General features: G+C 58.7%; 1 protein-coding gene across 2 annotated transcripts in view; it reads right to left on the bottom strand.

Annotated features, from left to right (window-relative positions):
• Positions 1 to 14,595, bottom strand: part of RUNX1 (RUNX family transcription factor 1) — a 189,400-nt gene extending 174,805 nt beyond the window's left edge. For both annotated transcript variants that reach the window (XM_070407231.1, XM_070407232.1), the window contains exons 1-2: positions 14,414 to 14,595; positions 14,180 to 14,291 (exon numbers count right to left, since the gene is read on the bottom strand). In XM_070407231.1, coding sequence (XP_070263332.1) covers positions 14,180 to 14,237 — 58 coding nt within the window. In that variant the 5' untranslated portion in view covers positions 14,238 to 14,291; positions 14,414 to 14,595. The remainder of the gene's footprint in view (positions 1 to 14,179; positions 14,292 to 14,413) is intronic.
• Positions 14,596 to 15,386: the final 791 nt, after the last annotated feature.

Genomic DNA, 15,386 nt, shown 5'->3' with positions numbered 1-15,386 from the left:
CCATCCAACCAACCATCCATCATCCATCAATCCATCCATCAATCCATCCAAACATCCATACATCCATCCATCCAACCATCCATCATCCATCCATCCATCCATCCATCCATATATCCAAACATCCATCCATCCAACCATCATCCATTCATCCAACGTTTGTTGAGTGCTCATACCCTGCCAGGTATTGTGAATGAAGAGAAAAATGAGACATGAACATGTCTCTCAAAGAATTCAGTCTCTGGGAGAATACACTTATACACAGAAAACCCTGAATTACATCTTCTTAAGTGCTAAGTTGATATATGAACTGAATAAATGATCCAGAACTAGAACGTGGCTTTTTGCATGAGCTCCCTATGGGCATCCTGGAAGACTTGGTCACCAGAGTATCCCTCTGGTCCCTGCTGCTCAGGGAGCGAACACTGTGCCCATCCATGTCTGTGAAGGGGCTCTGGGGTGGCCTGCTTTCTGCTCCCCCACTACCCCATGCAGGTACCTGTCCCAGCCCTTAGAGCCGGCATAGTGACTCCCCACCACTGAACAACAGCCCCACTGGGTAACTGTAATGACCCGGCTGCCAGACATCCTGGGAGCCATGGCAATTGTGCAGAGCACGGAGAAGCACCCTCCCAGAGGGGATTTGAAGATAGCATGTAGATGGCCCACATTTTTCATTAACTCCTCAATTCTCTGCAGGCCCTTGAATCTATCACTATCTGGTTTTTCTTTATTCCCTCTCTTCTAGATTTCAAGAATCTTCCTCAGAGCCATGCTGACAGCCCCACCATAAAAGGGAGGAGCTATTCAAACAGGCTTGGCCAGGTCAGAATAAGGGCACCGTGTTCTCTAACACCGTCTCCAAGGAGCTGAGGGCTCTACCATCATCAAGTCATGGTCCTACTTCCCACAACACCTGTCATTAGAGACTAAGAACTTGCTTAGAATTTATTCCAAAGGACATGAGTGCCCAGGTCACACCCTCTCTAGAAGACCATCTCTTGAGAGTGTGTACGGTTTTGTGGCTAAGCCCTCAAGCTGCAAAGCCGGGCTAGCGATGAATTCAGCCCTGGCACTGCCCGCGGTGTGATAGTGGACGAGCCTCTTGGCCACTCTGTTCCCAAGCCACCCATGTGTAAAACGAGGAGACCAATTGTCCCCACTTACAGGTGACAACGATGACACGAGTTCCTATCTATAAGGCACATCAACAGGGCCCCGCCCATGGTGAATGCTACATAAGGGTGCTTGTTCAATAAAACCTGACATCCCAGCAGTGCTTGCTCGTCACTCTCTAGGGACCCACTGCTTTCTTCTGAATTGTGACCAGTGGGTACATTCACCAAAGCGACCTGCAGGCGTTGTCCCAGGGGGGCCTCATTTTCCCTCCCTTGCCCTAGAAAAACGACGAAGGTCAAGTCCACAGGCTGGTTTCCTCCAGGAAGTAACCCCCGGGCATCAGTTCTTCCTGGTTTGCCCTCAGCAGACGCATCGTGGATGCCTTTTCTTTGCCGCTCTTCACTATGGGGCTAGTGGCTGATTGTCCCAGTCCCAAGGCCCCTGCTCACGGATTGTCGTTTTTGTGGACACCTCAGACCACTACTGAGGGACTGGGGTGACAGCAGAGGTCAAGCCAGGTGTGAGAGATGCAAGCAGGAAGAGGGTCAACATCGCCAGCTCTTTATTCCCTCGGCCATGAAGAAAGGGGACCAACATTAGCGCCTTGGCTCCTAAGGTCTCTGGAATAGCGGTTCTCAAACAGGGGTGACGTGTCCCCCGAGGGGACATGTTTGGGGAGGTGGTGCTGCTGGGACCTGGAGGTGTAGACGGGATGCTGCTACATGTCCTAGAACACACGGGACAGTCCCCTCCACAGGATGACCCAGTCCCCCAGGTCAACAGCCGAGGCTGGGAAATGCTGCGGAGAGTTACTGGGGGGCAAGTTCTCAGCCTGCAGGACGCCTTCACGTAGAACATCAGCAGTGAAGGATCCCAGGCCCCGGCCCTGCCACGTCACAGGGATTGGACATCACTGTGCAAGGACACATGCACCAGAGTGAGACCCCACATTTCACCCACTGCCACCTGCTGCCCACAGCACAGGATCTAATCCACAAGGATGCATACATGCCCAGGTGTGGTCACGCGAGTGACAATGGGCTCACTTTCAGACCTGGTTTGCAGTGGCGTGCAAGAGGACATGGAAACTTCCAGAATAGTCGCTCACGAGAAAAGGCGGATCAGGTGGAAGGAAGAGGCAATGACAACGGGTGACATCAACCAGCAGATTACCGGGTGTCAGGCAACATCTCGTGTCCTAACCTGGACCTCACGGTGATCCGGGAGGCGAGCATTCTCATAGCACCTGTGCCGAGGAGGAGGGGAGGCCTGGGAGGGGAGGCGGTCTGCCCAGGGCAACTGGCAGGTGGGGCAGAGCTGGCCACATGGGCCGAGCCCACCGCCGCCCCCACTGCCCCGGCCGCTGTGCCAGGGACGGAATCGGGACTCTTGCTGGGTTCTGCCTGCGACAAGCTGTGGGCCTGGGTTGCTTTCTTAACTCATCTTTGTTCCTTTCTTACTTTTATTGAGTGTGGATTGAGCTGTGCTTTTCATAAGGCTTTTTAAATACACACACACACACACACACACACACACATACTGGAGGCCCGGTGCACGAAATTCGTGCAAGGGGCTCAGCCCTTGTAGCCCCAGCTTTGTCTGGAAGGTAGTCCAGAATGTTGTCCAGAAGGTCATTTGGCCATCTGGTCTAATTAGCATATTATACTTTTATTATTATAGATATATGTATTGATTTCAGAGAGGAAGGGAGAGGGAGAGGGAGATAGAAACATCAATGACGAGAGAGAATCATTGATTGGCTGCCTCCTGCACACCCTACACTGGGGATCGAGTCTGTAACCCAGGCATGTGCCCTGACCAAGAATTGAACCCTGACCTCCTGGTTCATAGGTCGATGCTCAAACCCTGAGCCATGCCAGCCGGGCCTCCTAAGGCTTTTGGCGATGAGAGATAATGGAGACGACATGCCTGAGGCACAGTTAGCACTTGGTCAATGTTCGCCATCCTTCTTATTATTTATGAGCAACCAAGTAACTCAGTCCTCGCCCAATTTTACTGCCAACCAGGATCCTTCAAACAACAGCGAGTGCTCCTGACGCCGCTGAGCCTGGCCGCGCCTCCCTCCCCCTCGTTTGGGGTTGACTTGGTCAAGAGCCCCTCAAAGGGCCCAGACGACCATGTGGTCCAGGCCTGTCTGTGGGGATGGGCACCAAGGGCTCCCCTCAAACCTCTGCTCCTTCAGGCTGTGTGGCCCTTATTGAAACGTGGAGTAGAGAGATGAGGGGATTGAAACACCGCTCCCTGCTCCTGTGGAAATGACAATGACAGGCTGGACCCTAAGCATGAAAAGGGTGTTTTGAGTCACAAGGATTCCCAAAATATCACCTCGAGCCCACCACAGCATTTCCCTCCCTGTGGGACCCGCCTCTGAGTGAGGAAAGCAGCTCACCCGGGCCCCCCATCACCTCCCAAAGGAGCGGTTCATTCATTACTATTCTATTGGGAGCATGATCAGTTCAGCGCCTTTTAATCTGTTCCCATTAGGATGCTTGCTCAGCAGCATGAGAGGCTGGGGGCTCCTTGCCTTCTCCCTGAGCGGGATCCCCTGGCTATGAGAGGGACACCCTGGCTGTGAGTGGGGACCGCTGGCTGTGAGGGGGGCTCCCTGGCTATGAGGGGGAGCCCCTGGCTGTGACGGGGAGCCCCAGCTGTGAGTAGGGACCCAAGGGCTGTGAGCTGGCTTTGGGGGGAATGTAATGAATGACTGTGCCTTTTGCCATGTGCAGCCCAAGGAGAAAGGGAAGGAACTTTCTGTGATAATGGGGATGCCCTGAGGGTGGCTAGGGCCAGGGGGTCACAGTGCTGGCTCCTGGGGACACCCTGAGGGTAGCTGGGGTCAGGGGTCTCAGTGCTGGCTCTTGGGGATGCCCTGAGGGTGGCTGGGGTCAGGGGGTCTCAGTGCTGGCTCTTGGGGACTCCCTGAGGGTGGATGTGGGTGTGAAGCCCTGATCAGTGTGGGATCATCTGCGAGCCCCTCTGTTTGTGGGTCCCAGACGGGACCAGGATGGGGCAAGTGGGGTGCCGGGACAGGAGGCTTAAGGAGGCGCTGCCTCTCCAGGCCATGCCAGTGCGGGCTCAGCCTTACCTGGCCTGACAGCCTCACCCAGGCCTTTTGGGGAGATGCGCGTAGCCTCAGCCTCCTCTCCCCTCTGAGGGCTCAGACCAGGGGCTGGGAGGAAAGGCTTGGCAATGGCTCTCCCCACCCCCAGCCAGCGTCCTGCCAGCGTCGGCACCATAGGCCTCAGGAGGGTCCCCTGTGGCTACTCTGGAGCTGGTGAGGGTCCCCTCAGGGGACATCTCTGCTGTGGAGGGAGGGACGACACAGACGGTGGGGACCGGAGGCCGTGGGCGCCTCCAGAGTCAGGCCAGGGCCAGTGTGGACGGCCCCTCTGAGGCCGCAGCTGAGCCCGTGGCCGAGCCGCCTCGGCACCTTTCGCGTGAACAAGCGCATCTGCTGCTCTTCCAGTTGGTCGCTCAGATTTCCCTGAAGATGCTCCCCAAAGCCAACCTGGTTAACCATGAAGTCGCCTGCGGGTGTGGCGGGCCCTGCTGGGTCCGGTGAGAGCAACCGGGCTGAGGGGAGACAGACCCGAGAGTGCGGGGGTGGGGCCCTCCTGGCGGCCACTGCCTCCCCCAAGGCCGCCTGAGCCTGGGACTCCAGGGAGGGCGTGGCCTCAGAGGAAGAGTGTGCCTGTGAGGCCTGTGCAGTCTGACCAGGGCAAGGAAACTAGAGGAGTCACAAGAGGCATCTGCTAGTTATTTAGCCGCCCAAGCGGCATCAGCCACCTGAGTCAGTGTCTGCCAACCCAGGGGGCAGGAGTGGAGCTGACCCAGTTTCTGGTTCTGATTCTGGTGCTGCCCAGCTGTGGGACCTTGGACAAGGGGACATCTCTGGTGCCCTGATCACTCCAGGCAAAACCCGCAGAAAAATCATATATAACTATATATATAAAAGGCTAAGTGACCAGCCGTCCGTCCATCCGTCTGACCGTCCAACCGTCTGACCGGCCAGTACATATGACTCGCACTGGCATTTTAAAAATAAACGTTGACTCGTGCATGCACAATACATATAAAGCCCTCGCTGGCGCCAATCACACGTGTGTTTTGATTTTATAATACTATATTATATATACTATTTTGACGTGTAATTTTTTGCAGTAACATAATTACTGCATGAATCTTGCTTCTAATTAATTTCCTTTCAATGTGCACGAATCCGTGCACTGGGCCACGAGTATAATATAATATACATCTTCATAAAATTACATGGTTTCAAATGCCACCCACACCATATAAAACTACAAATGTCACTATATATAGAAGACACACCCACACGGATAACAGCATGACATGGGACAACGTCCCCTAGCTCATTTGTTATTTAAAGAGAATCACCCGCCTCAATCACCCCTTTGTTTGGAACACAACCTCGGGGGAAGCCTAGGGGAGGCAGGGTTTTTCTGTGTGAATGCGAAGGAATGTGTAGGGTGATGGGCAGGTGGACAGACTGCCCATTGTCGGCACCGGTCCTCCTGTCTGCGAGCACACCCCTCACAGCGCTGCTATTTGTTTAAGGCGGTTTAATCATTGTCCCTCTCCCCGAGGACTGAGTCATCGCCTCTGATCTTCACACCCACTGGGTCAATGATACAGTGGCGGGGAGGGGGGCTGTTCCGCCCGTCAGCCCCTATGGCGTGTCCCCCCGGCCTCTCCTGCCGTGCCACACACCAGCCCCTGGAAGGCGGAGGCGAGAGGGAATAACCCTGCTGAGGCTGTAGAGGCGGCTTCCCTGCCTGTGGTCCCGGACCCTCGCCGGGCTGTGGACCTGACGCGCTTCCAGATGGTATAGTGACGGGCTGTCACGGCGGGTTAGCTGCGTGCGCTGCAACTGCTGGCGAGCGGATGCCGAGGCAGCTGCAGGTGGAGGCACGAGGGGCCGGTGCCGGAGCTCAAGGGCACACAGAAGCCGGGTCACAAAGAGCCCCCACCTGTGCCTCCCAGGGAACCTCAGGCCTTTGGGGCATTTCTGTGCCGATCGCAAATGAGAAGCGTGGAGCCTGGGCATTCAGCATGGCTTGGCTTAGAAGCAGAAAACGCTCCTACACTGAGGAGGGAGCCACCGCCCTTCCAACCCTCACCCAGGCGGCCGGGGCCCGGGGGTCGCATTCAGCCGGCTCACCGTCCTGGCCGCTGTGTGCGCTGATAACACAGCCCCGTCTGGAAGCTGACTGCTGCAGCGTTTTCCAGATCTTTCTTTAGGATCAACAGAAGGAAAGTCTGAAACCTACACATTCTCAGGAGCGGGAGAGCTTTGAGGGTTCTCCCAGGCTGAGCTGGATTCATGGCTCATATCACACCCCAAACTCCAGCCGAGCACCCGGAAGGCTCCTTTTAGGGCCCTAGGCTTCCTGCACGAGGACATTGGAAAGACCGGAGGCAACGCTGACGGCCACGAGGACGGGGCAGAGCCTGCAGAGGGTCCCGGGGCGTCTCTCTCTCTCCCATGTGCTTGAAGTCCTGACAAGGTGCGTCCTTGCTGTCGGACCAGTGGCCCCCGCATGGCCATGGACACAGAGGAGCATCAGCCCTGGCTGCTGAACAAGCCCACCGGCCGTCTGAGATTTCCGTCTGCCCCGCTGGGCCCCTACCATTTCTGGGGGAGCTCACAGGTTCAGAAGAGGTTCATCTAAAAGTAGAACACAGGGCCTAGCCGGTTTGGCTCAGTGGATAGAGCATCAGCCTGCGGACTGAAGGGTCCCAGGTTCGATTCCTGGTCAGGGCACATGCCTGAGTTGTAGGCTCGGGTCCTGGTAGGGGGCGTGCAGAAGGCAGCCGATCCATTATGCTCTCTCATCATGGATGTTTCTATCTCTCCCTCCCTCTCCCTTCCTCTCTGAAATCAATAAAAATATATTTAAAATAAATTTAAAAAAATAGACACACAGGATCACGAACTGGGAGTCGGGGTCACCTACAAAATCCACGGTTCTCTCCGTGAACACCGATGTTGCCGCAAAGCAAGGTGAACATTTTGCACTCTTTCTTCTTCCAGAGAAAAACACAGTAACTGGTTGGGTTTTTTTCTTCTCTTTTTCACGAGGCCTTGCCTCTCAGGGAGAGAGACTGGCATCCGGACTCAGAAAGTTGGTGGGGCCAGTAATTACGAAGCAGAAATCATGGGTAACTCGCAGAAATGCAAGGCCTGGGAGCGTTTCATCTCGCGGAGAGAGGGCCCCATCTGATTGCCGGGTTTGTACCCGAGATAAGACAGTTCCAGGTAAATCCACGGAGGCCACTGGACGGAAAGTGTGGTTCCAGAAACTTTGGAAAGGATTCTCCTTAAACACAGCTTCAAGGTGTGGGGCCAGGAGGTGTTGAGAATTGAAGGGTGAGGAAGAAGAGAAAGGAAACAATTGCTAGTTTCTGAGAGACGGGAGCCCACGGCCAGGTGCACGTCTGTAAGCGACACTCCTGCTGATGCGGCCGCTTTTCTTCCTCCCATGAAAGCATCAAACTGAACCTGGGCTTTGACCCCGAATAAGGTGTGACCTTGAGGGCAGGTCCCCGCCCCGTCCCGTCTCCCGCCGCTTTCAGTAAATCAAGAATAAATGTCCCCCTCCCACTCCAGCTCCCACCACGACTTCCAGGCAGGGTTGAAGGACCTCGGGGCTGCTGCGTGTGCTGTCACAGCATGGCTAACGCACAACACGGATGAGAGGAACAACCCGGGACGCGGGTCCGAGGGGCGGGCTTCGCGGGCACAGATGCTGCAGGTCCATTCCCACCTCCTTCCTCCGCTCCCTCCACGCCACCTCCTGCCAGTGGCCCTGTGCCATGGCTCAGGCCTGGCAGACACGGCACGGGGAGGCTGCAGAGAGGGGTCCTGTCCCCTGTCCGGTGACAGGGTCCCCTCAGGAGCAGCACCGAGGCCTCCCGTCCCCTTCCTGGCGGCCAGAGCTGAGCCGCAGGCCACCTCGCCACAGGCACAGCCCCCTGGAGCCACCCTGGAGCCGTGTGCCCCCCATACCAGCTGCACTGCTCACCCAGACCCGCCTGCCCCGCACACAGACCTGTGCCCACCGCGTAGGCCACCGTGGCCAGACTCTCCTGTCTGTGCACCAAACAATCCCTCTGACCAACCCCCAGCGCTTCCTGCTCTGCACAACTCCATCAAAAGCGCATCTTTCGGCTGCATGGCCTCTTTCTCCCCCTCGGCTGCCTTCCCTCTCCAGCATCATTGAGTGTTGCCAGGGCGAGGGGGTGGGGGAGAGATTCGAAAGGGACAGAGCGTGGGAGCATGTCCGTCCAACAGAGGGACGTCTGGCACCCCGCACACCTGTCCACGCATGCTTCCAGCACCGCACAGCAGCGCGAGGTCCGGACAGTCTTGTGCTCAGGGTCCCCTTCCACCGTGTCCTCCCCCCTAGGTCCTCTCCCCCAGTGTCCTCCTCCAGCACCTTCCCGATCCCGTTCAGGGGCTGTAGGCTCTTAGCGAGTGCGCTCTGTGCCCAGGAACCAGGCCAGGAAGGACACGTCGCCTGCGGCTTATTTAACTCAGCAAAAGGGTAACTAGGGATGGGGCCCCGCCGAGCAGGGCGGGGCGCCCGGGAGCCAGTGTTGCCTGGGGTTGGACCAAGGACGCACGGTGTGTCAGGGCACCTGCCTGAGGCGGTCCTGGAGCAGGACCCGTCCCCCGGGCAAGCGCATCTGTAGACAAGACACGAAGACGAATGACTCATCTGGTCACAGGCAGTGACCGAGGAGCCTGCCCTCCCACCCAGCAGCCCCGGCCCCTAAGGTCTGAGACGGCGCAAGAAGCACGGAGACCGGCTGTTCCCGGAGCCCTGAGAACCTGCACGCTGCTCGACGGGCGCGATGGCACGTCCACCACGAAGGGCCTTCGGGGAAGAGAGCCGCACACGCCTCGATGGGCACGTCTGTGACGGTTTCTGTGCGACGTGCCCCTGGGAGCCCCCACATGTGAACGCTGGACTGGCTGAGTCACAGGGGCCTCTCTTTCTGGCTTCTTCACGGACACTTACGAGGACAGCAAGGGCGACACGAGGTGGAAAGAGCCATCGGTGGGCGGGTAACTCACTACCTCCCGTACCCGCCAGGTCCCTGCTGCTCTACCTTTGCCTGGGCTGTCCCCCCGCACCCCAGGACCGCCCTCCTCTCCTCTGGTGTCACCTCCACACCATCGCCTGCCGGCCTGTGTCCCCTTGTCCAGTGGCCTCCACACCATCGCTTGCTGACCCATGTCCCCCTGTCCAGGAGCCTCCACACCATCGCCTGCTGACCCATGTCCCCCTGTCCAGGGGCCTCCACACCATCGCCTGCTGACCCATGTCCCCCTGTCCAGGGGCCTCCACACCATCGCCTGCCGGCCCGTGTTCCCCTGTCCAGGAGCCTCCACACCATCGCCTGCTCACCCATGTCCCCCTGTCCAGGAGCCTCCACACCATCGCCTGCTGGCCCGTGTTCCCCTGTCCAGGGGCCTCCACACCATCGCCTGCCCGGCCTGTGTCTTCTTGTCCAGGGGCCTCCCCGGGGCCCTGCAGGGCAGCGTTTGCCCGGCGCCCTCTTAGGCAGCGACCACCACAGCCACAGCGAAGACTCACTGCCCCATTTTCACGACTGTGCGGGGCACTTACACCCACAGGCTATTCTGTTGTCCGGGCAGCTACTTTAACGCCAGGTCCTGCAAACGGGGAAACTGAGGCCCGAGGGAAGTTGCTCTGTGCTCTGTGACTAAAGTCAGAAGCGGTGAGAGAGAGAAGGCCTCCCCACGCTGACGGCTGCTGGCCCCGGGCGGCCGCCTGCCAGCCCTTCGCCAGTCGTGGCTGCTCTTACGAAACCCGTGCTCCCCGCTCTGATGGACCCTGGCCCAGCCCTGGCTCCCTGTGCAAGTCTCTGCAAGGCCAGCGGCCGGACCCTCCCCTGCCCACCCTCTCCTTCTCAGCCACAGGCAGGCCTTTTCGGGGCACACGTCTCAGACTGTTCTTGAGGACAGAGGGGCCTCGGTGACTCATGTGCTCCCCAAGCCTCTCTGGGGCCAGCTGCTGCCCCCGCTGCCCCTGTGCTGCCCTGGACGTGGGAGCAGGTGCCAGGCCTCCTGCAGCCGCCGCCCTCTCCCCGCCCCGGGCACAGTGCATCCTGGGAGGGCTCTGCTGGGCAGGGACTGTCTTCCGGAGGAAGTGGCACCCGGGGTGGCCTCTTTGGGGGCCAGTGTCGCTGTTAGGATCTAAGCGTTTCTAAACTGCTTTGTCATTTTCAAAGGCTCCTGCGTATGTGAAGGTGCGGCATGGCAGATGTGAGTTCAGATAGATGTTTCACACCCTCCCCGCAGTTTGAGATCCTGTGGGCAGTTTCAGAACGCAGGGCTCCATCTGGCACGGGGGCGGGGCTGACTCCTCCGCACCCAGCACCCAGCACCCAGAAAGGAGCCCAGGGGAGGCCCGGGGGAGGTGGAGGGGGAGGGGCCTTGCTGAGCCAGCCCCTGTGGACTGACCTGGGTGTGCCCCTAAATTCCCACGTGGAGTCTCCTAGCTCCTAGTGTTTCAGAATGTGGCCTTCTCTGGGTTTTCACGGAGGTCATTACGATTAAATAGTGTGGGCCCTGGTCCAACATGACAGGTGTCCTTCTGAGAAGAGAGTAGGACCCAGACTCGGAGGGAAGGCCAGGGGGAGCGAACGGGGGGCAGGGGTAGAGGGGGGAGAGGCCACCTCCATGCCGAGGGGAGAGGCCTCCGAGGGAGCCCCGCTCTCAGGCCTCCGAGCCTCACTGTAACCAGGGCCCCCTGTCCGGCTCTTCCGGAGACGCCCGGCCTCCGGAATCATGAGCCAACACGTTCCTGCTGCTGAAGCCGCCGCCTGCGGCCTGTGTTCAGTGGGTAGAAAATACTATGGACTCCACCCCGCGCAGCCCGGGCATCCACGCCCGCCTGGGCCTTCGCGTCCTCCGGAGCCAGCCTGCCTTTGTGAATGTGTTTCTGGAAACAGGGGCGCACGGGTCTTTCAGGGAAGCCGTCACCCCCCCTCCCGGAGGCATCCGTCCTGCTGAGCCGCCTCGGGGAGACGGCGGCCCTCTGAGCTGCGCGGGGGACGTGGTTCTAGGAACTGAGACAGGTGGCATGCAGGTTTCGCACAGACCACTAAGCCACTTCTAAGCCGTGGGCTACCTGAGGCTTTGTGCAAAAGCGCGCAGTGTGGCTGCTTTCCTCTCTACCCCCCTGCACACCCCTGCGGTCTTTGGGGCGCCATGGCGCACCTGGCAGGGGGAGCAGAGTGGGGGTCCTGTGAGAATTTCATGCGGGCTGATTCCTGGGAGTTTTGGTTTGGCCTGTCCTGGTTGCGGCCAGTGAGTGTGTGCCGTGTGGTGTGTGGTGTGTGCTGTGCCCTGTGCCAGACCACACGTGTCCCTCACGCCGGCCGCCCGGACCCGCCCGGAGAAGGGAGCGATGTTTTGCGGGGCCCGTGCCTCTCTTTCTCCCCAGTTGCCATGTGGGTATCTCGCCAAAAGGGAGGATGGGTTTCCTTCTGTGAGAACTGCATGGACCAAGAGAGTGCCCCCCCGGGGGGAACTGCGGAGTTTCCCCTCTGGCGCGTGGCCCCAGCTGGGAGGGAACACGCTACACATTACAGGCAGCGAGAAAGGGCACAGGCCTGGCCCCCCGACGGCCGGGCTGGGACGCAGGGCTAAGGACTCAGACTTGGAGTGAGAACCAGGTAGAGGGTGGGGCCTGTGCTGGCCTTGGGCGCTAAGGCAATACCCAAAGGGCACCCACGCGAGGCCATGGGCCACCTCTCCAGCCCAAGGGAGGGCGCTAACCTGGCAATGGAAGCCGCCGCCATGTCGGTGCGTCACCTGAGGAATGTACAGGGAAACTGCCCGCGGAGAGTCCACTCTGGATCTCTGACATGGACCCTCCAGACCAGTGATGGCGAACCTATGACACGCGAACTCATTTTTTTGGTTGATTTTTCTTTGTTAAATGGCACTTAAATATATAAAATAAATATCAAAAATATAAGTCTTTGTTTTACTATGGTTGCAAAGATCAAAAAATTTCTATATGTGACACGGCACCAGAGTTAAGTTAGGGTTTTTCAAAATGCTGACACGCCGAGCTCAAAAGGTTCGCCATCACTGCTCCAGACCATATTCTCGAGCCAGAGACTACGAGGCCCGCATTCCTCTTCTGAGAAGGACCACGCAAACCCCTTTCCTCAGGAGCCCTTCTGAGCTTTGTGTGGGGGGTCCCAGGGCCCCCTCCCCGACCTGCCCCTGGAGAGCTCACCATCCCTGGCTCCCAGCCGGGGCGGGCAGGCGACTGTGCACGGGCCCCAGGACCGAGGGGCTGCGTCAGGGGCAGCGTCTTCTCTTTCCTGGTGTCTGTGTGGGTCACCGGGTCCCTGGCTATCTGGCCTGTCTGCCTGGTAAGGGCACAGGCAGGCGGCACCCCACACCGAAACCCAACCTCCGGCCAGTGCCATGTTCCAGTTTCCGATTCCCCTTCCCAGCTGAAGGAGTGAGAAGCCACTGTCGCGCGGAGCGGGAGAGCAAGGAGGCAGGAGGGTCTCATTACGGTTACTCTGCAAATAGTGCCTCCTGGGCTTATTTGAGACCCAGAGGAAATGAGTGGGGGGGGGGGGAGGGGAGGGGCGTCGGGGGAGGCAGTTCGCAGCTTCTCACCGCAGCGAGCAGCGTTTGTGACTCACACGCAGCGCGTGATTCAACTTCACTCAAGCGTCCGCAGCTGCCAGGAAAGGAGCCTGGAAACCCTTTAGTTTGAAGCTTTGAGTCGGTTAATGACTTGCTTTCCTCTCCTTCCCCCTGAGCTGCTCCCCCCGCCCCCAACACACGTGCACGCACACCCCTTCGCCCAGCGCTCGAATTTCAGGGACCCAGAGCCACAAAGCCCCGTGGCATTCACAACAGCGTGTGTTGTGACAAAGTGGCTAGAGCCCTCCGCATTCCAGCTCCCTGGGCCGCATGAATCAATGAGTCACAGATACCACCGGGGTGCGCGCCAGAGTTCTAGCCAGATAGCGAACTCCCCCAAACCCACCCGCCCCACCCCGGCTCTGCCAGCCCAGCCGCCAGCCACGCGGGGCGGGCGCTGGCCCCAGTGGGTGCCCTGCCGCACACTGCCAGCCTTGGACACAGTTTCCTGGTTTGTGTTGGTCTCAGTACAGTCCTCTTTCTCCACCAAAGAGACACCGATGAGCAGAAACACGCACACACACTCACACCCTCACAGCTCACCTCCCCTGCTCTGCCCCTTCACGAGGCCGGGGCAGGAACACAGTCAGGGCTTCCACACTAGCAGGCCTCCTGCCATCTCATGACCCAAGTGCCACACGCTTAACTGAGGAAACCTCCTTATGCTCTTCGCGAGAGGCTCCGTACGTGACAGTCGGCTTCCTCTCTCTCTGAAAGACGCCGCTGCCTCCGCATCGAGACCACAAGGCACCACACAGCCGACCTCAGCCGGCTCTCACCCCGGGGAGTGCCCCGCTGCACTCAGCCTCCCGGCCCAGAGCGGCCGCTGCCCCCGAGGTCCCCGGCGGGGCCAGGGCATGTCTGGGAGCCTGCCCTGCCCTGCTCTGCCCCTGCCCTGGCCCCTGCCCTGGCCCCTGCCCGGCACTGGCTCAGCCCTCCCGGCCAGCTGTGCAGGCTGGAGTGCGGGCCACGGAGCACGCAGAGTTCCAGATAGCTCAGCCCCTGCCACCGGGGTGAAGGACAGCAACACAAAACCCAGAGGGCCTCCTGGGAGTTGTGCCACCTCCAGACCTTCACCAGGAGCAGCCTGAGCTCCCCGCTTGCCAACGTTCCCAGGCACCGACTGCGCGCCAACGGCCTCCCTGTTCGCTCAGACGTCTCTGCAGAGCTGCCGTCCAGGAGCCGGTAACCCAATAGCCTTGTAACCACAAGCCCGCGTTTGCATTCCTCCCTCCAGACCGACGGCACCACGGCCTCGGCTCCGCGTGACAGCCCTGCAGGCGGAGCTGAGTAAGAAGACCGGCGTGTACTCACCGCGCATGAAGCACTGCGGGTACGAAGGAAATGACTCAAACAGGCTCTCCGAGGCCATGGCTGCTCTTCCGCACACCCTCTTCGGCAGGCGGGGTCCGAGGGTGGTGATCACCTTGGGAGCAAACCACGAAAGGTCATTGCTGTCGCCTCAGCCCTGCCGCGGCTCCCCACATCTCTTTCCTTTCTTCCCCCTTCGACACCTCTGGGGCTCCCCGAGCCCGAGGAACAATGTACCTTTGCAAAACAAATATTCAAATTGTTAAAGATTTAAAAAAAAAAGCGGTGCTCGGCTGTGGCTTGGGGATGCTCGCCGCCCTGCGAAACCCTGTGGTTTGCAGCTGTGTGATTCCTCCTGCCGCTGACCACTGCGCCCGCGTCGCCCGCTGACTCTGCCAGCCGCCCCACTTGTGGTTCTGTGGTTGTTGGGGCCCAGGGAAGTTTTCACACAACCCAAATGACAAATTTAACTGTTCCCCTTTCCCCGGCGCCTCGTCATTGGTCCTTGCCAATCACGTGACTTCCATGATGTCAATTTTTTTTTTTTTTACACTTTCTGAGCCATGCCCTTCCTCCCCTCCACCTGCCCCCCACCCCCGGGCTGTGCAAGAAAACAGCCCCAGAGACCTTGCAAGACAGCGACTGGCTGCAGCGTGACTCAGGCCCTTGTTATACCAGGGTCGCTGCTGAGCGCGGCCGCGGGCCTGCTGCTGTGTGTGGTTTGGAAGCACTGGCTGTTTGGATGAGGGTGTCATTGCTGCTTATTCACTAGTAACTCCGCCCTGGCACCGGCTGTGGGCAGGCGGGACGTGGTGCCATCATGCAAGATGCTGGGCACCGGCTCAGGGGTCCCCGGCCCTTGGGAAAGACGGTACCGGCGTCAGCGAAACTGTAAAGGGGGGAAAAGTGAAAGGAAATGTTTTGGTGAGAGTCTGACCCCTGACTCCCCAGTATTTTAGAGCCGACAAAAGGGAAAGCGTTTTCATTTTGTGATGAAAACACTATTCTAATACCAAAAACATTCTGTGGTTTCAGTGCTCCTAAATGGACATCTTTTCAGTGAAGAGATAAAATCATAGTTCTCTCCTACACACACACACACACACACACACACAAACACACACTCTCACACGCACATGCACACACACACACATGCACACTCAGGAAGCTACAGGGAAGAGCAGACACACACACACACACACACACACAC

This window comes from Myotis yumanensis, unplaced genomic scaffold (assembly GCF_028538775.1).
Source record: "Myotis yumanensis isolate MYYU_CA2020_CCGP unplaced genomic scaffold, mMyoYum1.0.hap1 SCAF_2, whole genome shotgun sequence".
NCBI classification, from domain to species: domain Eukaryota; kingdom Metazoa; phylum Chordata; class Mammalia; order Chiroptera; family Vespertilionidae; genus Myotis; species Myotis yumanensis.
The sequence above is the reverse complement of the archived record's forward strand: the minus strand, read 5'-3'. Positions and strand labels throughout refer to the sequence as shown.